Source organism: Spermophilus citellus (genome assembly GCF_964194105.1).
Source record: "Spermophilus citellus genome assembly, chromosome: 10".
Lineage (NCBI taxonomy): Eukaryota > Metazoa > Chordata > Mammalia > Rodentia > Sciuridae > Spermophilus > Spermophilus citellus.
Genome location: NC_138197.1, coordinates 91,101,145 through 91,123,566, shown reverse-complemented (window position 1 = coordinate 91,123,566; position 22,422 = coordinate 91,101,145). Strand labels below are relative to the sequence as shown.

Genomic DNA, 22,422 nt, shown 5'->3' with positions numbered 1-22,422 from the left:
GTTCTTTAGGTAAGAAGTTTAACACAGATAGATCTCAATGGGCAAAAATTAAAATCACAGTAATCTGTCACAGCAGTACAAATGGACTAAGACAAGGAGCATGTCTGTTCACCATGTCATCAGCTTCCTGACATTAGACACTTTCTTTTATCTTTGCATATTTAGTGCCTGTCACAGTGCATCACACATTGCAGGTATTAAAAAATATTTTGCCAAATCTATGAATAATTGAAAGCCATTTACTGAGAATGGGCATATTATTTGTTGTCACTTCTGTAGAGGAAAACAAGAAAACCACTCAAGGAACAGATTTTATGAGCCACATTATTTATTATGATGGAATAAGGAGGTTAAGCTTGGCTAAAATTCAACTATTCTATTCTCCAATGGAACCCCTTAGGATACTCTGTAGGAGCAGTAAAAAGGAAATTAACAAGTACTCTGTAGGAGTTTTAAAAACCAAATTAACAAATTTGTCTTCTTTATGACCTTATAAAAACATCCCCAGTGTGGCTTTCATTAGACAAACAACTTTCAGTAAACTATGGACTTGACAGCATTAGTAACATCTTTACTGCCTCCATGCTCGTGGAGTTTATTAAAGCAACTTTCATTACCCATTTTCAGACACTAACTTTAAGTTCAAAAACATCAGGGACTGCTACAAAGAGTCAGTTTGATTATGAAATCAAAGTCAGATTTCTGTTTTCAATCATGAATAAATAACTACTCTCTGGGATTTCCCCTCCCCTGATCTGTAAACAACTAGAAAACTAGGGAAACAAGTGAAGCAACTGGACAACAGGCATCTCAGAACTGTGTTTTCTTAGTGAAGGCAGCAACCTAGGTGAACACCATGAGCACTGTGGCTTTCTGTCTAGGGACAGTATCTCACCACAGTGCTGGATGAGAAGATGAGATTAAGATAAAAAGGTGGAGGCGAGGTTCCGGGATTCTAAGGCAGCTAAAACTTGTGGAAAAGCAATTAGAAGATAAAGGAGCTGCATAAATAACTCTATACATTTGCAAATGGTCCCCTTTCTTGATGTTTGAGATAAAATTCCAATGAGTATGTGTGAAAGGTGAAACTCCACAGGGCTCCAGGCTCAGCAAAAAACAACTCTAAGGAAGGAACATTTGACAGGGAAGCTGTAATGTAGAAAATGTCTACAGCTCAGAAATGCTTGGGGATCATAAGAAGATCCCATCAGAGTGAGTCTCAGTGGAGATCCTAGAGAGCTAAATTGCCCCAGTTGGCCTCGAACTTGCACTCCTCCTGACTCAGTTCCTAGTCACTGGTGTGCACCAACACACCTGGTGTAGAGTGTCATTTTAATAGAGGAACCAAACTCCAGTAGAAGCTAACTATACTATCTATACTCATCATAAAATCAAACCTTGCGGGGCTGGAGTAGTGGCTCAGTGGTAGAAGGCTTGCTTGGCATGTGTGAGTCCCTGAGTTCCGTCCCTAGCACCGCATATAAATAAAATAAAAGGTCCGTTGACAACTAAAAAATATATATATAAAAAATTTAAAATCAAACCTTGAAAAAACGAAGTTTATATAAAAGTAGTTTTATCTGCCAGGGAAAAAAAAGTTCATCAGTCTTTAAAGGAATACTGCAAAACACTTTTAAAAGAATATTACAAAAAAGTTATGACCAGGTGGAAATGGCATGTACCTGTAGTCCCAGCTAGTCAGGAGGCTGAGGCAGGAGGATATCTTGAGCCCAGGAATTTGAGACCAGTCTGGGCAAGATCCCATCTCAAAAAAAAAAAAAAAAGTTATGGAGTCAAAAATCAGAACTCAGAGAGACTGAGGCTGCTAGAAATTATGACAGAGAACTAGTGAATAGGACATTGCACAGAGGGGGACTTCTGTAGAACTAACTCTAGAGGCATCCCTTAAAATTTGACTTAATGTTGATTTGCACATAAATGAGAGGAACCTTGGAAACAGACACTGGAGAGGAGTAGGCAGAACATTTACTGATATTCATACAGGGAATAGATCGTGTCCCCACCAGTTAAAAGGGGCGAGATTTCACCATATGCAGGGTATTGGGTACATCTCTTACAAGAGTCACAGGTAAATACACCAGAGTAAAGTCACTTCAGAGCCTGCCATAACAAGCCTCAAATAGATCAAGCTAATCTTCAAGAATATTTAACTGATCAGCATAACAAAACCCAATACTCTTTATTTTTATTTATTTATTTTGGGGGGGTTACCGGGGATTGAACTCAGGAGCACTCAACCACTGAGCCACATCCCCAGCCGTATTTTGTATTTTATTTAGAGACAGGGTCTCACTGAATTGTTTAGCGCCTCAACCTTTGCTAAGACTGACTGGCTTTGAACTCAGGATTCTCCTACCTCAGTCTCCTGAGCCATTCAGATTACAGGTGTGCATCACCGTGCCCAGCCAACTCTATAAAAGATACGACAAAATTTTAACATTCCACCAGCATTTAATAGAAAATTATTAGGCATGTAATGAAGCTGAAAATATGATTCATAATTAAGAGAAAAATTAGCCAATAAGCCAGAAATTACAGAGAGAATGGAATTGGCAAAAATATTAACAATTACTATAAATTTTAAATATATGCTCACGGAATAAAGGAAAATATAAACATAAGGAGAAAAAAAATTATATAAAGAAGATAATCTGTTTTTAAGAGAAAAATATTAAATAAAAGTACACTGGATGGAATGAATAATCCATTAGACATTGAAGAAGAAACAATCAGTAAGCTTGAAGACTCAACAGTAAAAACAATCCAAAATGGAGCATAAGGAAGAGAGAGAGAAAGAAAAGACCAAATATAAATGAATTAAGCCATAGGACAATGCCAAGTAGTTTAATATATGTTTAGGCAGGGTCCCAGAAAGAGATAGAAAGCTAAAATGTTTTTTAAATGGTAAAATATTTTCTAAATTTGATCAAAATGATCAATTCAGAGAGCCAAGAAAGTCAAACCCAAAGCAGAAACAGCATATAGAAAACTGTATGAGGACAATAGATTCACATTGTTAAAAAAAAAAGCAGAAAATCAATAGATGGAATGGATTAAGAAATTGTGAGGGCTGGGGTTGTAGCTCAGTGGTAGAGCACTTGCCTAGCAGGAAAGAGGCACTTGGTTCAATCCTCAGCACCACATAAAAATATAAATAAATACAATAAAATTATAAAAATATATAAAAATAATTAAATAAAAAATATATATAGAAATTAAAACTCTCAGCAAAATATGAACAGATGGGAGCTTCTTCAGTCTGTTAAAGAACATCTATGAGTGGTGCATGTCTATAATTCTAGTGACTTGGGAGGCTGGGGCAGAAGGATCACAATTTATATATATTATTTCTTTATATATTATTTATAGATCTCAAATTTTTTAATATATATTTTTTCATAAGTTATATATATAGAAATTATATATAGAGAAATTTATTTATATATGTATATACACATATATACATATATAACTCCATTGTGAGATATATATATGTATATATGTATATAAATAAATTATATATAGAGAAATTTATTTACATACATGTATATGTATATATGTATATATATGAGGTGGCAGTCTACCAACTGAGCTATTTCCCCAGCCCAGCAACTAATTTTTTGATGCTAGTATTACTCTAACACCAAAACTAGGTAGATACTACAAGAGAACAAAACAAAACAAAAAAACCTACAGATCAATATCCCTCATAACTCTAGACACAAAAATAATTTTTAAATTGGCAAATAAAATCAAATAAATAGATTAAGTACAGTTCATCCTAGTAATGCAAAGTGAATTTAAAATTTAAAAAACCAGAGAATGAGGGCTGGGGCTGCAGCTCAGTGGTAGAGTGACTACCTCGAATGTATGAGGCACTGGGTTCAATCCTCAGCACCACGTAAAAATACGTAAATAAAGATATTGTGTCCATCTACAACAACAACAACAAAAATTTAAAATCAGAGAATGAAATTCACTATACCAACAAAGGAGAAAAACAATTTTATCAACTCAAAAGATTCAGAAAAGAAGCAAAGTTGAACACACATTCATGATTAAAACTCTCAGCAAACTATAAACAGATGAGAACTTCTTCAGTCTGTTAAAGAATATCTATGAGTGGTGCATGTCTATAATCCCAGTGACTTGGGAGGCTGGGGCAGAAGGATCACAAATTTGAGGCCAGCCATGGTAACTTAGGGTGGCCCTGTCTCAAAAAAAAGGTAGGTGGGCTGGGGCAGTGGTAGAGTACTTGCCTAATGTGAGTGAGGCCTGGTTTAAATCCTTGGTAAGTGGGGGGAAAAAAAATCAATGAACAGCTAATATGGTAATGGTGAATGGTGAAGAGTGAACATTTTCCTTCTAAGATCAGAAACAGGGCTGGGGCTGTGGCTCAGTGGTTGAGCACTTGCCTCGCATGCGTGAGGCACTGGGTTTGAGCCTCAGCACCACATACAATAAGTAAATAAAATAAAGATACTATATCCATGTACAACTTAAAAAAAAATCAGAAAGCAAAGATGTTTGCTCTCATCACTTCTACTCAACATTGTACTGGAGGTACTGGACATTATAGTGAAACAATAAGAAGAAATAAAAGGCAAGAAGATTAGAAAGGAAGAAATAGAGCTAGACACGATAGAAAATTCTAAGAAATCTTCTAGCTACTAGAAACTACTAGAACTACTAAGTGATTAGAACTACGAAGTGAATTTAGCAAGTCACAAACAAAAATTTTAAGGGCAAAAATGAATTATATTTCTTTATACTAACGAAATTTGGAAATTGAAATTAGAAAACAATGTAATTTATTACAGTATCAATAATGAAATAAAATATGTAGAACACTTAACAAAATATGATCAAGAACTGTTTGTTGAAAACTACAAAGTATTTCTAAGAGGTCAAAAAACCTGTAAACAGTGAAATACACAATGTCTATGGGTCAAAAAACTGAATATCATTAAGCTGTCAATGCTTTGCAAATTTCTACAATGATTAAGTGCAATCTCAATCAAAATTACAACAGACTTTTTGTAAATTGACAAGCTGACTCTGAAATTTCACTATACAAAAAGGTTTTGTTTTTGTTATTTAAAAATTAAATGTTTACCATTTCTCTTATGTTTCAGTTTCCATTTGTAGTTAAGTCTTTCCCATCTCTACATTGTACATATGATCTTTTATTTTCTTGCAAAATTTAGAAAACAAAAATATTCCAAAGCTGGGAATGGAACCACCATTTGACCCAGCTATCCCACTCCTAGGTCTATACCCAAAGGACTTAAAAACAGCATACTACAGGGACACAGCCACATCAACATTTATAGCAGCAAAATTCACAATAGCTAAACTGTGGAACCTACCTTCATGTCCTTCAATAGATGAATGGATAAAGAAAATGTGGGATATTACTCAGCAATAAGAGAGAATAAAATCATGGCATTTGCAGGTAAATGGATGGAGTTGGAGAATATTATGCTAAGTGAAGTTAGCCAATCCCCAAAAAAACAAATGTGGAATGTTTTCTCATATATAAGGATGCTGATTCATAGTGGGGTTTGGAGGGGGGAGCATGAGAGGATCAGACAAACTCTAGATACGGCAAAGGGATAGGAGGGGAAGGGAGACGACATGGGGGTAAAAAAGATGGTGGAATGAGATGGATATCATTACCCTAAGTACATGTATGAAGACTCGAATGGTGTGAATCTATTTTGTACACAACCAGAGATGTGAAAAATTGTGCTCTATATTTGTAATATGAACTGTAGTGCATTCCACTGTCATATATAACAAATTAGAATAAAAATAAAAAATTTTCAATATTTATTCTATCATGAATATTGTAAACAATTGGTTAAAATTTATTTTTTTCGGATTGGTAACCATTTTTGTCACACCATTTAAAATTTTTTTTAATGAGAGAGAGAATTTTTTAATATTTATTTTTCAGCTTTTGGCAGACACAACATCTTTCTTTGTATGTGGTGCTGAGGATCGAACCCGGGCCACACGCATGCCATGAGGATCGAACCCAGACCGCACACATGCCAGGCGAGCGTGCTACTGCTTGAGCCACATCCCCAGGCCCTATCACACCATTTTAAAAGTAACTCTTTTTCCTCTCCTCAGTTAAACTATCATCCTTTTTCATATTTTGAATTCCTATATATAGAGAAAAGGGTTTCCTCTATATTAGATCATTGCCCTTTTTATCTTTCTCTATTATAGTATCATATAATATGATGGACTATTTGTATTCCAGTTCTAATAGCACAAATTCCACATCTTCACTCTTATTTTTCAACATTTTCTTGGCTATTCTATAGCATTTAACCTTCCATACAAATGTTAGGGTTCTTATAACCAATTCTAAAGTAAACATAATTGGAGTGATAATATATTACTTTTGGAAGAATTGCCGTTTTTTTTAATATTTACTTTTTTAGTTGCTGTTGGACACATACCTTAACTTTATTTATTTTTATGTGGTGCTGAGTATCGAACCCAGGTCCTCAAACATGCTAGGCGAATGCTCTACCACTGAGCCACAACCCCAGCCCTCAGAGCTGCCATTTTTTTATGCTATGTTTCTTCCTACTTCTCAAGTCTAATTCCTGGGGATTGAACCACTCTACCACTGAGCTACTCCCCAGCCCTTTTCATTTTTTAAAAAATATTTTTTTAGTTGTAGATGGATACAATATCTTTATTTATTTATTTTTATGGGGTGCTGAGAATCAAACCTAGTCCCTCACAAGTTAGAGGCAAGCGCTCTACCACTGAACTACAGCCCCAGCCCCACCTTTTCATTTTTTTATTTTGAGATAGGGTCTCACTAAATTGCAGAGGCTGGTCTCAAACTTGCAAGCCTCCTGCCTCAGCCTCCCTAATAGCCAGGATTACAGGCATGCATTACTGCACCTAGGTGCCTATTGCTTTCTGTTAGGACCTCTCTCACAAGCCTCTATGAAGGGCTCCATTCTGCATTTATATGCCAGCAGACTTCTTTCATTTTATCACCTCTTCATCCCCTTCAGTTGACAATGAACTGGTAGTGTTTCTGCTTTTTTTTTTTTTTTGGTGGTGCTAGGGATTGAATTCAGGGCCTTATGCATGCAAGGCAAACACTCTACCAACTGAGCTATGTCCCCAGCCCCAGCCCCAGTGTTTCCTGTTTATATCCTCCTATTAACTCATTATTGAGTGATGATATAGCCACACCATTGATGTTCTCTTTAAAACACAGTTTCTCATTTTTTTTCAATACAGACATGCTAATTTTTTTTTCAACTCTAAGTTTCCCCCACTCTTTTTGCTTAAAAATTCCTTCCCCAATTCTTTCTTTTCCTACACTTACTATATGAGGAAACCAAGCCATTCCTTCAAGAATTTGCTTAGAAATATCTCCAGCTAAATACCCCAATTTACTCATTGGCAACTTGTATCTTCCACAAAACACTTGAACACAGCTCAGACAAGTCCTCTTTGCATTGCTGAAGATTAAATACAGGGCCTTGTGCATGCTAGGCAAGCATTGTACCATTGAGCCACACCCCCAGCCCCTTGGCCAAGTTCTTTGCCACTTTATGACAAGGATCACCTTTCCTTCAGTTCCTAATAATATATTGTTATGGTTTGGGTCTAGGTAAGTCTCCTGCAAAGTTATATGTTAGGCAATGCAGTAATATTCAGAAGAAAAAAGATTGGATTATGAGAGTTGGAACATTATCTATCAGTGGATTAATCCATTTGATGGATTAATAACTTGAATGGACTCCCAGGAAGTAAGTGCAGGAAGTTGGAGCATAGCTGGAGGAAGATGATCACTGGAGTTGTGGCCTTAGACTATATTTAAGACAGATATAGATTTAGACCAAGATAAAGGCCTTAGACTATATCTTAGATAAAGTCTAAGTATCTGTCCCTGTCATCTCGCACCCTCGCACTTTGGCGCTCTCGCGAGTGAAGTGCGAGTATTATGTATTCTCTAAAAGGATGAACACTTTTGCCAGGTATGGTGGTACATTCCTGTAATCCCAGTGACTTGGGAGGTTGAGGCAGGATGATCACAAATTCAAAGCAAGACTCAGCAACTGAGTGAGGTCCTAAGCATTATAGTGAGACCTGTCTCAAAAATACAAAATAAAAAAGGGCTGGGAATGTAGCTCAGTGGATAAACACCCCTGGGTTCAATCTCTGGTACTAAAAAAAAAAAAAAAAGACACTTTCTCTCCAGCCCCGCCCCTCTTTTTCTTCTAGATCTATCACCAGAATTTCCTTTACTGTCTTTAATCTACTCTGAAGCATGTTCACATACAGCCAATCCCAAGGGAGGCTTCCCACTGTACAGAGGATAGCAAAGACCATCACTATTCCAACCACCAGGATAGGAATCTAAATACATCTAGTCACTGCATCCTAGCTGCAGTATTACCAACTACTAGTCTGGTGAGACAGAACACACTAATATGCAACAAGTTATAGTAAGTAGGTTTATTACTTAAAGACGGCATAGAGGGATAAAAGCATCTTTGGATCCATTGTGTTCAGTATGCTGACATAGTTGATCACTAGCAGGACAAGGAGGTTACTCTGGTTGGTGACAGTATGAGGTCTTGAATAACAAATTCAACACAATGTCAAATTTTCCAAGGTGGCCACAGCTTGAGAAAGTCTAACAAAGGTGTTTTGCTTCCAGGCCTCTGCGGCTATCATTCTGAAAAAAGAACACATTGACAGATTAGTGCCCCCATAGCACTTATGGGTCTCAGATGTTCTCTGTCTGTCAGATAAGGATTGGAATGAGTTGATGTAGCTACCCAATCTGTTTCTGTCTTAAGGCTGCTACCTCTTCAGGCATGTTATCCTTGCTGCTTGATCCAGACCTCTGGCTTCAGTCATCCAATCCAGAAAGACAGGTCACAATCTATAGAAACCTCACATGTATAACAGCACCCATCCTTAAGGAATCCCACAGAAGGATGATACCTGGGAAGCAGGTATCTGTCACCAGATTAGAGTTAGTATGACAGAGCACCATGAACCAGTCCAACTCTCACTCTAAAGAGAAAATATTAGGAACATTGGAAGTGGGATTTCACAGGTGCCGCCTAATTACGCGGCTGCCTGGTCCACCTCCATCCTCTCCCTGCAATCTCAGTGTTTCCCAGCATGTACTGTGGTGCTGTCCCCTTGTGTTGGAGTACAGTGTCTAGTGTCCATACCAGTGATACCATCTTTCTACCAAGACATCAAGATATCATTTCTTCAGTTGTTTTGTGAGTCAGTTTTTCCATTGTGCAATGGAAATGTCTGAGGATGATAGGGTGCCTGCAAAATCCATCATAATCCCCAACAGTGTGCTCATTGCTGCATTAGTGGGACAATGAAGGATGTCCTTTGGTCAGACTGAAGTCCTACACAGTATCTGAAATATACCTATGCTCTTCTCAAGGGCAGTCCTAGCATCCACATGAGTGACATATATTTGTCCTTTCCAGGTAACAAGCTATTACTATAGCCCCTGTCATCATACAGGGGGTCCTTTAACAGTCCAGTTTACTCAGTTACCATTCTTCTGACCAGATGGCTTAGACTGGTGTTAATTGTCCACATGTCAGTGAAAATGTATCAAGATATAGTGGAAGAGATGGAGTGTATAGCCATCTTCACTGCACCTAGCTTGGCCCATTGGACAGAATATCCATGTTTAGTCTCAGTCAAAAGATGGTCAGACATTGGCCAGTTGGCATCTGCAGCCCAGAGGTTCCCCATCTGTTTGTTGTTTTACAGTCATAAGTAAAGCCATATCACACTGTCAGTAGGCATTTCTGAGTCTTTGGTTCCAAGTGTGCTGCAGTCTGGCTGGGCACAAAATCACGAGCCACTCAAGCAGGAACAAACTTTATTTTTGAAACTGCCGCCAATACCACAAGTTGTTCGTCACCCCCTGGGTTAGTTTGTTGCAGCAGGCCTGCGACACAAGTGGCCACAGGAGGAGCCAAATCATCCCTGGAGGGTTGCTTGGTTCCTTCCTGGAAGCAAACCAGTTGTTCATGGAGCCTACAGGTCCCTGGAAAAAACTGCCCACTGACACTCTTTTTTTTTTTTTTCCTGTGCTTTGATTAATAATTATAGTTATATATAATAGTTGGGTTCATTCTGACAAAATCATACATGATAATTTATTTCATTTCTGAGCTCAATCTTGAATGTATCATTTCCACTTGATAACTGAGCTCTGTTGAGCCTGTACCATTTTATTGGTGGGGTTTGTGAACATCCAAATGAGAAGGGGCAGTTCAGGTTACAGTGTTACATTTGGCAGCCTGGTCATAAGGTGCTCGGTTTCAATAATAAGCAAGGAGTTGCCATTCAAAAGAAGTATATTTGATGGCTACCTCAAGCATCTTAGGTTTCTAAGATCTACGTGTTCAGTAACACTACTGACAGTATTCTGTTGCCACAGATCCCCGTCAACATACACAAAGTTGGGGCCATGGGTAATTTCATCAGGCTGGCAGGCTCTCAAGGTTTTAAAGGCAATGGTGCCTGGATGTGGCTTGTTGAAAATTTCCAGTGCCTGCTATTGCAGAAGGTCCCATTCAAAATTGGAGCTCTGCTGGTCACATTGACTAAGCGGGCCAAAGAAATGCCTGGGAAGGGTACATGCTGTCTCTAGTATTAGCACTGGGTCTCCTTTTTATTCCTATGTGCTTGCTGCCAAGGTCAAAAACTCTTGCTTGACTATAACTAAGAAACTAATTTTGGGGGGGATGGTGAGACAGGGTGCAGTTCTGGTCCAAGTGGCCTTGGTATTCAGATTTTAACAGTCCATTTCAGTTTCTAAACCTCAAAACCTTGAAGGGTTTTGTTTTGTGTGTGTGTGCTGGGGACTGAACCTAGGGCCTCCCACATGCTAAGCATATGCTCTGCCTCTGAGCTACTCTTACAACCCCTTCAGAGTTCTTTCTGACCAGCCAAACTGGCCTTTTATTTTGTGAGAGGGTAGATTGTAACATTTTTGTCTCTAATGTTTTGAATTAACTGAATAATTTCTAATTCTCCATTTAGCATGTAGCATTGCTTTTGTTGAAAAACAAATTGGAGTTTAAGTGGCTTAAGTGCTCAGGAGTGTATTTACACCACTGCTGTGGCTTGAGTTCTTAGCTGTGAGAAGGCTATCCCTTTAGAAGGTGGTGATGTTCTGTGTCCCAGGTAGCTAAAATGTCAATGCCTACAATGTGCTCAGTGATGGCAACCAGTCATCTGCAACACCTGATATAGTTCAAAGGGCCTTACCCACAGACAGATAAACCTCACAGGAACGTAAGTGTCATGAGTTACCACGTTTTCCCTGAAATTCCTAATATCATAGGTTTAATTAAATTTTCTTCCTTCCTTCCCTCCCTTCCTCCCTCCCTCCCTCCCTTCCTTCCTTCTTTCCTTCCTTCCTTTTACTGGGAATTGAACCCAGGGGACTTAATTACTGAGCCACATCCCCAACCCTTTTCATTTTTTATTTTGAGACAGGGACTCACTAAGTTACTGAGGCTGGTCTTGAACTTGCCATACTCCTGCCTCAGCCTCTCAAGTTGCTAGGATAACAGGCATGCACCACCACATCTGGCTTCCCCTATTATCTACAGAAGCCAAGGGCCACTGACCTCCTGTGGTGACCTGGAGACTTTCATCCCACTCCTAATAGTGCCATTAATTTCAGAACAGCCAAATGTTCTATCCTCACTCAAAAACTATCTGAAATAACCATACAGCAAGTCCCTTCCTAGTTTTTTTGCCCATACCTGTCTCTAAAACTGTAAGTCTCCCTTTCTATGAAGACCTGCGTTGCACATATTAGTTCCTTCTTAGGTGCCCAGGAACCATCTGAGGACGTCTTTTTTGTTCCCTGTGCCTCAGGGCCCATCTGAGTAACCATCTGTCCAGAGAAGGACTGATCACATAACTACCCAACAAGACATGAATCCTCAACTGAACTGTGTACATATTCCTTTCTTCCACTCTCTTTGTCTTGTTCCATGCAGCCAGAAAACACACCCAGTTCCTGGGCTTCCAGGCTGACTTCTCCACAATAATCCAGATACTGGGAGGTATTCTATGAGGTCAGACCTTGCTTTCTGTGAGAATTCTGTGAAGCACAAAGGAGGCTCCTACTAGGTGGAAGATAGCAAAGATCATTACTATACTAACCACCCAAAACAGGAGTCCAAATACTTCCTTCCAGTGCATTAAGCTGTAGTTTTACCAATTGCCTGAGTCTGGTGAGAGAAAAACACTAAAACGCAACAAGTTATGAAAAGCAGATGAATTACTTATAGATAGGCAGCAATGGACAAAAGAAGTCTAGGCTCCATTGTGAACTGGTTTTCCATGGCTCAGGAAGCTGCCTGAGGCAGATAGAGTCTCAACTTGTGTACCTCCCTAGCTCTGGAGCTTAGGGACCCTGAAGGGAAGCCACTGTATGTTATATACCTCAGGGGCAATATGACTCACAGCGTAAAGCCTTGAAGGACATCTTGCTTTCAGAGGAGAGAAAGAAGCCCAGGCTGTCTTAGGCAGTTCCTTCTAAGTCACTGTGGTGATCACATCTTTTCCAAATTTTCTGTAAACATATTTAGTTGGGGAATTAATGTATTTTATATTTCTAGTGATTTTTCTTTATGGTGCTTAAATTTCATTTATTTTTAAAGATATGTAATTCTCTTTTGGGAAGGATTATTTTATGACTTTTCTTTCTGCTCTTACTATATAAACAGTTTTTTCCCTCCCTCCCTTCTTTTTTCCCTTATTAGGACATAAACTTGGTTTTTGGAGACCCTGAAATAACAAGAAGTTCTTTACCTGTGTGCTGACAATGTTGAAAGCAGCCAGATTATTTATTACCTCCCTTGTGACTCAACAAACAAACAAGAGGTTTTGTAACAAAATAGAGGACTTTGGAGCCAAACCTCCTGAGTTTAAATGTCAGCTCTTCTGTTTACTAGCAATGTGGCCTTGGGCAAGTTATTCAAACCCTATGTCTCAATTTCCTTATCTTTCCAATGGTTAAAATAATAAGAAAATTCTTGTGGGGTTGTGAGAACTAGAAAAGTCTACTTTTGTGAAGCATGAACAGAAGTTCCTGGAAAGCATATTGGCTGTTTTTAAAAACTCCTTCTAAAAATGAATGCAACTGTGGTAGAATAAAAACTATTAAAACTTCAAGCTTTTTAGCTGTCCCTTCTAATGATTTCAACCTTGGTTGCACATCTGAATCACTGAGGAGCATTCAGAAATCCTCCTTCCTTATGTTAGACCAGTTAGATGACTACTCAAAAAGGAGGAACCAAGGCAATAGGAGTTTTCACAACTCTCCTAATGATTCTACTCTGCAGCCAACATCAAGAACCATTGCTTTCATCCCCATCCCAAAGAAAATTAAGTGTTTTCCTGTTGATCTATTTTTACATTAGTCACTGCAATTAAATTTCCTCAGACAGCTTCTTTTGTTTTGCTTTGCAGACCTTAAAGAGAGGACATCAGAGTGAAGCTAAATCTTAGAGTCAAGGTAATCTGGAAAAGCTTTCAATGATTGCTGCTGCCATAAAATAGAACTGGAAATTCAGACAAGACAAGGCTCTTTGGGAGTCCAGTCCCTGTCTGCCCTGGCTCCTGACTCTGTCTCTCCTGTCCTCTTCTCACTAAGCTCCATCCAAGACAGCCACCTTTGTCTTCCTTTAACTTGCCAAGCCCTTTCCTGTGTCATGGCTTTTTGAATGGATGTTTCTTGCAGGAATACTACCTTTGCTACCACCCTTCATCTGGCCATTGCCTACTATTACTTCCTTAGGAAAATACCCCTTAACCTTCTAGTAAAATCTGGTTCCTGTAGGGCCCTCTATTACATTCATTCACCAGCACCTTAGTTTCATTCACAATGGCTATCACAATGTGTAGTTATTTATTCACTTGTGTGATTATTGGCTAAATGCCTAACTCCTAGCTAGAATATAAGCTTTGTTTATTTTGTTCTACTTCCTTATCTTCATGCCTATGTCCAATATTGTGCAATATATCCAATAGCTCATGAATAAATATTTAATGAATAAGTGGAAAGTTGTTAGTTTGTCACTTCGATAACTTATTAATAGGTTTAAATTTTGTCTTGAAAAGGGTTTGTTGATTATCTGGCTCAGACTGTGGTATTGATGAAGAAACTGACACCTGAGTATTTAAGTGCTCAAAATCATTCACCTAATTAATTATGGAATTAGATCTCAAGCTCATTTCTTCTATTTCTCAGTCTAGTGAACTTTCTAACACTAAATAATTTGCTACTACAGGTATAAAACAAGAAGATTAAGAAATAACACAGATATATGAAATGAATGAAGGCTTAATACAGTCATCATTCAGAATTTTTTTTTTTACTGTACAGTAATGTAAAGTGAATGTTAAATATAGTTGATTGTGTCCCCAAAGGCTTCACATATTGAAATTTAATCCCAATTTAAGATATTAAGAGGGTAGAAACTTAAATCTGACTATGGTGTATGGGGTGGGTGGGGCTTTGGGAGGTTATTAGGAGTAGATAAGGTCATCAGGGTAGAGCCTCCATGAATGAATCCTAGTAGCTTAGAAGGAAAGACCTGAAGAGACCCACATATACACGTGTATGTCCTGCCTCTCTCCATGTGATGCTCTGCACTGTCTTGGTACTCTGGAAGCTAGAAGGCCATCCCTAGATGCAGCCCCTGGGGATACAATTCAGTGGTAGAGTACTTTTCTACCATGCACAAGGCCCTGGGCTCAATGCCCAGCACTGCAAAAACAAACAAACAAATAAATAAACAAAGAACAACAAAACTATACCTAGATGCATTCTCTTAACCTGGGACCTCTAGAACTGTGAATCAAAATAAACCTCTTTTCTTTATAATTTACCCAGTTTGTGGCATTGTGTTGCTAGCAATATAAAATGGATGCATATGGAAAGAATTAAAAACTGAACTCAGTTTTGGTTTTCAAGTAAAACTATAAGTGAATAAAGGTCTTGATTAACTATCAGGAAAGACTGCTAATTCTCAGTCCAGATTAGATTACTGTTTGGAGCATGCCCAGTTCCTCAATAAAGTATGCCATCAATCAATAATAAAGCTACCTGTACTCATGGAATTATCATGTCATACCAAGAGATTTACATACACAAAACCTACATCTACTTGCAAGTTTGCAAAGTAGGTATTACTATCCACAGATGAGAATATGAGGCCCACAGTTCATGAATAGTGATATCAGGATTAAAAACCACCCTGGTGATATCCAGTATCCCATCTGACATGGAAAGAGCTTGGAGGTTGTCATTTCCAACCTCATAACATGGAAAAAGAACTGAAAATTAAGAGCTCTACTTATATCTGTTAGAGAACAAAGGTCAAAGGACAAACTGCTGTCCATAAAAACTATAGAGACAAATGATACAGAGGCTCACAGCTCACATGGAGGAAAAGCACAGGAGCAGAAGCTAGCAGATAGAATATCAGCTGGAACATTTGAAACTATAACTGATAAATTACTGAAGGCTCAGTGTAGATTGGCTTGAGAATTAAAAACTTTGAGAGGACCCAAAGTTATGGGAGTAACAATAATTTCCCAAACTTTATGTCCACAATCCATACCATGTTCTCACTGTGAAGATCAGAGAAAAGTCTCTACATGAAGAAGGGAAATATAACCATTTGGAAATAGACCTAGAGCCTTCTGGTCTCCTTAACAAGGTTTTCCCTCCAGGAAAATGATTTTACCAGAGCCTACCCAACTGCGCTTTATCAAAGCCTAACTGAACAATGAGGGGAAATACCCAACTCTAGCCACAGTGCTAGCCTATGGCATGTAGAAAGAGAAATATCCAACTTAGGTTCACAAAAAGACTGAGACCTAATTGTAGGATTATAGAATACTTCTCTTCCTCCCATACCTTACCACCACATCAACAGAGATCCTGCCTAAGAGGAGCACAGCTAAAAGAATTGCAAGCCTCAGCATTTACTCTTAAATTCTTACTCTAGGAAAACCCAAAGACTATAGGGGAGAAAACAAAAACCAAAAAACAAAAACAAAAAAAAAAAAAAAAAAAAAAAGACACTGGAGGAAATACCTCTTTTAGCACAGCAAAGCAGAGTAAACACACAGTTTGTCTTAACCAGATAAACTTAAAACAGCACTAAAAGCTTATCTTCTTCAGTTTTTATTACCTGAAACAGGGACTTTGGTTTTCAACAAAAAGTTATAAGATAAAAACCAGTCTGAAGAGATAAAATAAGCATCAGAACCAGACTTAGATATGGCTGGGCTTAGTGATGCATACCTGTAGTCCCAGCTACTCAAGAGTCTGCAGAAGGATTATTTGAACGCAGGAATTTGGGGTCAGCTGGGGCAATGAAGCAAGACCCTGCCCTGAAAGAGAGAGAGGAGAGGAGAGGAGAGGGGAGGACAGGGGAGGGAGGGAAAAGAGAGATATTTAGGTTCAGATATGGTAGAGATTTTGGAATTATGAAACCAAGAATTTAAAATAATAATGATTGATGAGCTAAGAGCTTTAATGGAAAAAGTGAACAACATGGAAGAACAGATGGGTAATATAAGCAGAAAGATGGAAAGGTAAAGAAAGAATCAAAAGAAAATGCTAGAAATGAAAAAAAATGCAAAGTAAAACAAATGAAAAATACATTTGGTGGACTCATCAGTAGACAAAACATGGCTAAGAAAACAATCAATGAGCTGAAAGACTTGTGGGGTCAAAAGTGATAGGACTGAAAGGAAAAAAATATATATCCAATATTATAGTTGAATTTATTCTCTCTACCATACATTGACAGATTGACAGATCCAGCAGACAGGAAATCAATAAGGAGAAGATTGAACTGAATAGAACCATCAATCAATGAACTTAATTGACATTGATGTAACACTTCATCAAACAACAACAGAATGTAGATTCTTCTCAAGCTCACATGAAACATTCCCTAAGACCACAATCTGGGGAATAAAACACAGCTTAAATTTATAAGACTAGATAACATACAAAGCGTGCTTTTAAACACAATAGAATTAAGCTAGAAATCAATAAGATATAGAGCTAGAAAATCTTCAAATACTTGGAGATTAAATATACTTCTAAATAGCATATGGGTCAAAGGAGAAGTTGCAAAAGAACTTTAAAACATTTTAAGTGTAACAAAAACATAACCTGTCAAAAATTTGGGGGTTCTAGAGAAATCAGTACTTAGAGGGAAATTTACAGCATTGAATTCATACATTACCAAAAAAATGTATGATCTAAGAAAACTAGGGGAAAAAAGAACAATTATATTTAAAGTAAGAAATAGAAAATCAATAATAAAAATCAGCAGAAATCAGTGAAATTGAAAAGAGGAAAGAATAGAAGATCAGCAAAACCAAAACTTGATCCCAAGTTTTGGAGTCAGCTAGGGAGCAAGTGCCAGACTAACTGAAAAATAATAAATAAAGCAAACACACAAATACTACTAATATCAGAAAGGAAAGAGGGGCTATCGTTATTGATCCTACAGACATTAAAAGGACAATAAGGAAATATCAACAACTCTACCCCATCAATTTGATAACATATCAAATGGACCAATTCCTTGAAGATACAGTCTCCCCCAAATCACACAAAGTGATAATCTGAATAAAATCATCAAGTAAAAATTGAACCAATAATTAAAAACCTCCCCAAACAGAAACCAACAGAGTCAGATAGGTTCATTGGTGCATTCTACCAAGCATTTAAGAAACAGAAGATATAAATTCTCCATAATCTGTTACAAAATAGAAGCAGAGAGAACACTTCCTGAATCACTGTTTGAGCCAGCAACACCCTAATGCCAAATCAGACAAAGACATTAAGGAAAATCACAGACCTTACATAGTTTCTGTTGGTCGGGAATTCAGGAGCAGCCTATCTGGGTGATTCTGGCTTGGAATCAATCTCTCATGAATTTGTAGTAAAGATTTTTGCTAGGTTGAAGGCTTGACAGAGGCTTGAGGATCAAGTCCCATGGTGCTGTTGGCATAAAGAAGTCTCCATTTCTCCCCATATGAGCCTTTTTGCTGTTAAATGCCCTGATGACATGATGTGTGTCATGTCCCAGAATGAATGATCCATGAGAAAGGAACATGAAAGCTGTAATGTGGTTTTTCTTCTTCTTCTTTTTTTTTTTTTTTAATGGCGTAGGCTCAGAAGTCACTGTAATCTCTTCAATATCATATTGGTAACACAGGCCAGCCTTATTCAGTGCAGGAGGGGACTAAACCAAGATCCATCCTGGAGGTTGTTTATATCATCATGCAATAGTATATTTTTTGGAGATAATAAGAAATGAATTATTTGTACATGCAACCATATGCACAAAGCTCAGATATAACAAAAAAAAAAAAAAAAGGAAGCCAGATATCCCTCCCCCCCCCCAAAAGAGTAGAGTATTTCCATTTATATGATATTCTAGAATAAGCAAAACTATAGTATTAACTCTGGAAAGGGAAGGAATTGATAGGAAATGACAAAAGGGAATTTCTATAGCTTGATAGGCCTATTTTCTGTCAAAGTTATACAGTTAAAAATATTTGTGATTTAAATGTAGAAATGTTTACTTCACAAAATATAAGATAAAATTAAGTGGGGATTGGGAACAAGTGGCAGTAAAGATACAATATAATGGCAGAATGACCATAATTGATGAAAATGGGCCATAGATTTATCAGTGCTCATCATATTATTCTAATTATTTTGTATTTTAAAAATTCCAAAATACAAAATAAATATACCACATCACCAAAAGTCAACTAAAATTAAAAGCAGACTTTGTTTTCTGGAATTAGCTTCCATTCTTTTGTGTAAAAGTTTATTTCCTCTTTAATTTTACTATGCTAATTTTAAGAGGATTTATGTTTTGTGAAGTCTGCCATATAAATTGCACATAAGAGTCAGGCCACCTCAACAAACCTGGTTACACAGGCCAGCCTGTGGAAAGACAAAAATCAGTTGTTGGTGGGTGGATGGTAAAAAAAAAAAAAAAAAAATTCAAGAGCCCATTCTAATCTATCATATCAGTTATGTAAAAATTGATGAAACCAATCCAGCTCAGGGTAAGTAGGACAGAAGCCTGACACAAAGATGGCTCAATGACCATGTGTTCTAAAAAACCAGCTGACTTTTCCCTTCTTCTACCAGAGGGAAGCTGAATAAGGACCAAAGTGATCTGCACATTCAGAGGGGATTTCCAGCTTTTTGTATTACTTCCTGTTTCTTCCTTCAGGAGCTCTAAGGGTATTTGCAAGTGGGTTGGGAATGAGAATTAAGTGAGGGAAAGGAAATTTGGAAATGGGGCATAGGAGTTATTTCACCATTTGCAAGTGGGCTGGGAGTGTGAATTAAGTGAAAGTAAGGAAATTTGGAAATTAGGCATAGGGGTTATTTTACCATACCACTATCACTATAGGATCCAATTCTACATGTGGAATTTCTTTCTCTCTTCTCACTGACATCAGCGAGTTTTCTTCCAGAACAGAAGCAAGAACCATTTAATAGGATTGTGCAGAATAACATTGGAAAGCACATAGTCTGGGACTGTTAATATTCCAAATAACCTGGATACATGAGGCATGTGTAGAGTAATAACTGTTCATAAGGCTAAAGAGGAATAAGAAGCCTTGTACCTAGAAGCAGGCACTCACTGTTTCATTAGGAAGAAAAGATCCCAAAAGTTCAAGAATGAGGTTTTCAGTAATACAGCTTGGTATAAAAAATTTATCTTTCTTACTTTTTGCAAAATGAAGTATGTGAACACAGCTGATTTCCATTTAATAGTGATCTTTTCACCCCCTATAGACTAGTGACAATAATAAATGTAAAGGAGCAGAGGTACCCTGCAGCTGCAGGGCACTTTAACTCATGTCAAATAGTAACACTAACATTTACTGGCTTAACACAATCAGAGACTATGTGAGGTACATTAGATGACTTAAGGCATTTGATCCTGCATGAGGTAGGTGTTACTTAATGGCCCCAATTTATGGATAAAGAACCCGAGATATAGAGAGGCTAAGTAAACATGGTCATGAAGCTAGAGAATAGCAGTTCTAGAGGTCAGAAGTTCTAAAATCAAGGTAGCAGCAAGGCTGTGTTCCTTCCTTTCTGGAGGCCACACAGAAGAATGTCTGTTTGCTTGTCCCTGCTTCTTGAGGCCACTCATACTTCTTGGTTCATGGCCTCTTTCCTCCTCTTTAAAACCAGCATCTCTTGGTGCTGGGGATGTGGCTCAAGCGGTAGTGCGCTTGCCTGGTATGCGTGCGGCCCCCGTCCGATTGTCAGCACCACATACAAACAAAGATGTTGTTGTTTGTTGTCTCTCTCTTAAAAAAATAAATAAATAAAACCAGCATCTTGGGGCTGGGTGTGGCTCTGTGGTAGAGTACTAGCCTAGCACGTGTGAGGCCCTGGATTCAATCTTCAGCACCACATAAAAATAAATTAAAAAAAAATAAATAAAGGTATAATACCTTTGTGTCCAACTACAACTAAAAAATAAATATTAAAAAAAAACCCAGCATCTTTTTGATTCCTTTTCTGTTGTTACCCCCCTCCTTTTTTTTGTTTATAGCAAGAGAAAGTTTTCTGCTTCATTTGCTTATTTATGTGAATTGTGGTTAAAAACAAAAAACACAAAATTTACCACCTTTTCCTTTTTTTTCTTTTTGGCAGTGCAGGAGATTTAACCTAGGAGTGTTCTATCACTGAGCTATATCTGAAGCTCTTATTTTGAGATAGGATCTTGTTAAATTGCTGAGGCTGGCCTCAAATGTATGAACCTGCTTCAGTCTTCCAAGTTGCTGGACTTATAGGCATGTGCCACCATATCTAGTTAATGCAATTGATTTTTGTACTGTGATTTTATATACTACAACTCTGACAACTTTGATGAATTCATTAATTCGAACAGTTTTTTTTTGGGGGGGGGGTGGTGGTGAACTCTATGGTTTTCTACATGTAAGATCTTGTTAATTGCAAACAGAGATAATTGCACATTTTCTTCTCTAATTTGGATACTTTTTTTTTTCCTTGCCCAATTGCTCTGGCTAGGACTTCTATATTATATTGAATAGAAATGACCTGAGTGGCCACCTTGGTCTCATTCCTTATTTGAGAGGAAAAGTTTTCAGTTTTTCACTGCTGAATGTAATGTAAGCTGTAGCCTTTTTAGCAATGGTCTTTGTTATGTTCAGGTGATTTTCTTCCATTTCTTGTTTGTTGAGTGTCTCATTATAAAAGAGTGTTAAATCTTTTTTTTTATATTTATTTTTTTTAGTTTCAGGTGGACACAATATCTTTATTTTACATTTATGTGGTGCTGAGGATTGAACCCAGTGCCTCATGGATGTTAGGTAAGCACTCTACCACTGAGCTACAAATCCCAGCTCTAGAGTGTTAAAATCCTGTCAAATGCTTTTCTGCAGATAATTATGTAGTTTTGTTCTTTGCTATGTTAAAGTGGTGTATGATATTGACTGGTTTTCATATATGAAATATCCTTGCATTACAGGAATTAATGTGCTATTGAATTGTTTTATAGCATTTTGTTCAAGGTTTTTGCATATTCATTGGTCATTGTTGTGTAGTTTTCTTGTAGTGTCTTTGCCTTAATGGTATCAGGATAATAATGGCCTCACAGTTTGAGCTTGGAAGTAATGCCTCCTCTTATTTATTAATTTTTTGGTGTGGAACTAGGAATTTAACCCAGAGGCACTCTACCACTGAAGTTCACCCCCAACCCTTTTTAATTTTTATTTTGAGCTAGGGTCTCACTAAGTTGTCAAGGCTGACCTCCAACTTGCAAGCCTCCTTCCTCAGCTGCCCGAGTTGCTGGAATTGTAGGTATGTATTACCACACCTGGCCCTCTTCAATTTTTTGAGAGTTTGAGAATAATTAATATTAATCCTTCTTTAAATATTTGGTAGACTCCACTAATGAGGCCATCTGGTCCTAGACTTATTTTTTTTTCTTTGCGGTGAGGTTTTTGATTCTGATTCAATCTTCTTATTCATTGTTTGTCTATTCAGATTTTCTATTTCTTCATGATTTAACCTTGGTGAAGTGTTGGTTTCCAGAAGTTGATCCACTTCTTCTGTATTATCCAATTGGTAGGTGTATGATTGCTCATACTGTTTTTTTATAATTCTGTTTATTTCTTTGGCATTAGTTCTTTCATTTATGATTTTAGGAATCCTCTTTTTTTTTTCTTAAACTAGATAAGGGGTTTTTCAATTTTGTTGTTCTTTAAAAAACAACTCTTGTTTTTGTTGACATTTTGTAT

General features: G+C 37.6%; 1 protein-coding gene across 2 annotated transcripts in view; it reads right to left on the bottom strand.

Moving 5' to 3' along the window:
• Positions 1–8,532: 8,532 nt before the first annotated feature.
• TMEM19 (transmembrane protein 19) overlaps positions 8,533–22,422 on the bottom strand; it is a 48,269-nt gene continuing 34,379 nt past the window's right edge. For both annotated transcript variants that reach the window (XM_081311057.1, XM_081311059.1), the window contains one exon: positions 8,533–8,746. Coding sequence is in view for 1 of the 2 variants with exons in the window: in XM_081311059.1 (XP_081167185.1) it covers positions 8,742–8,746 (5 nt within the window). In the remaining variant the exon portion in view is untranslated. The remainder of the gene's footprint in view (positions 8,747–22,422) is intronic.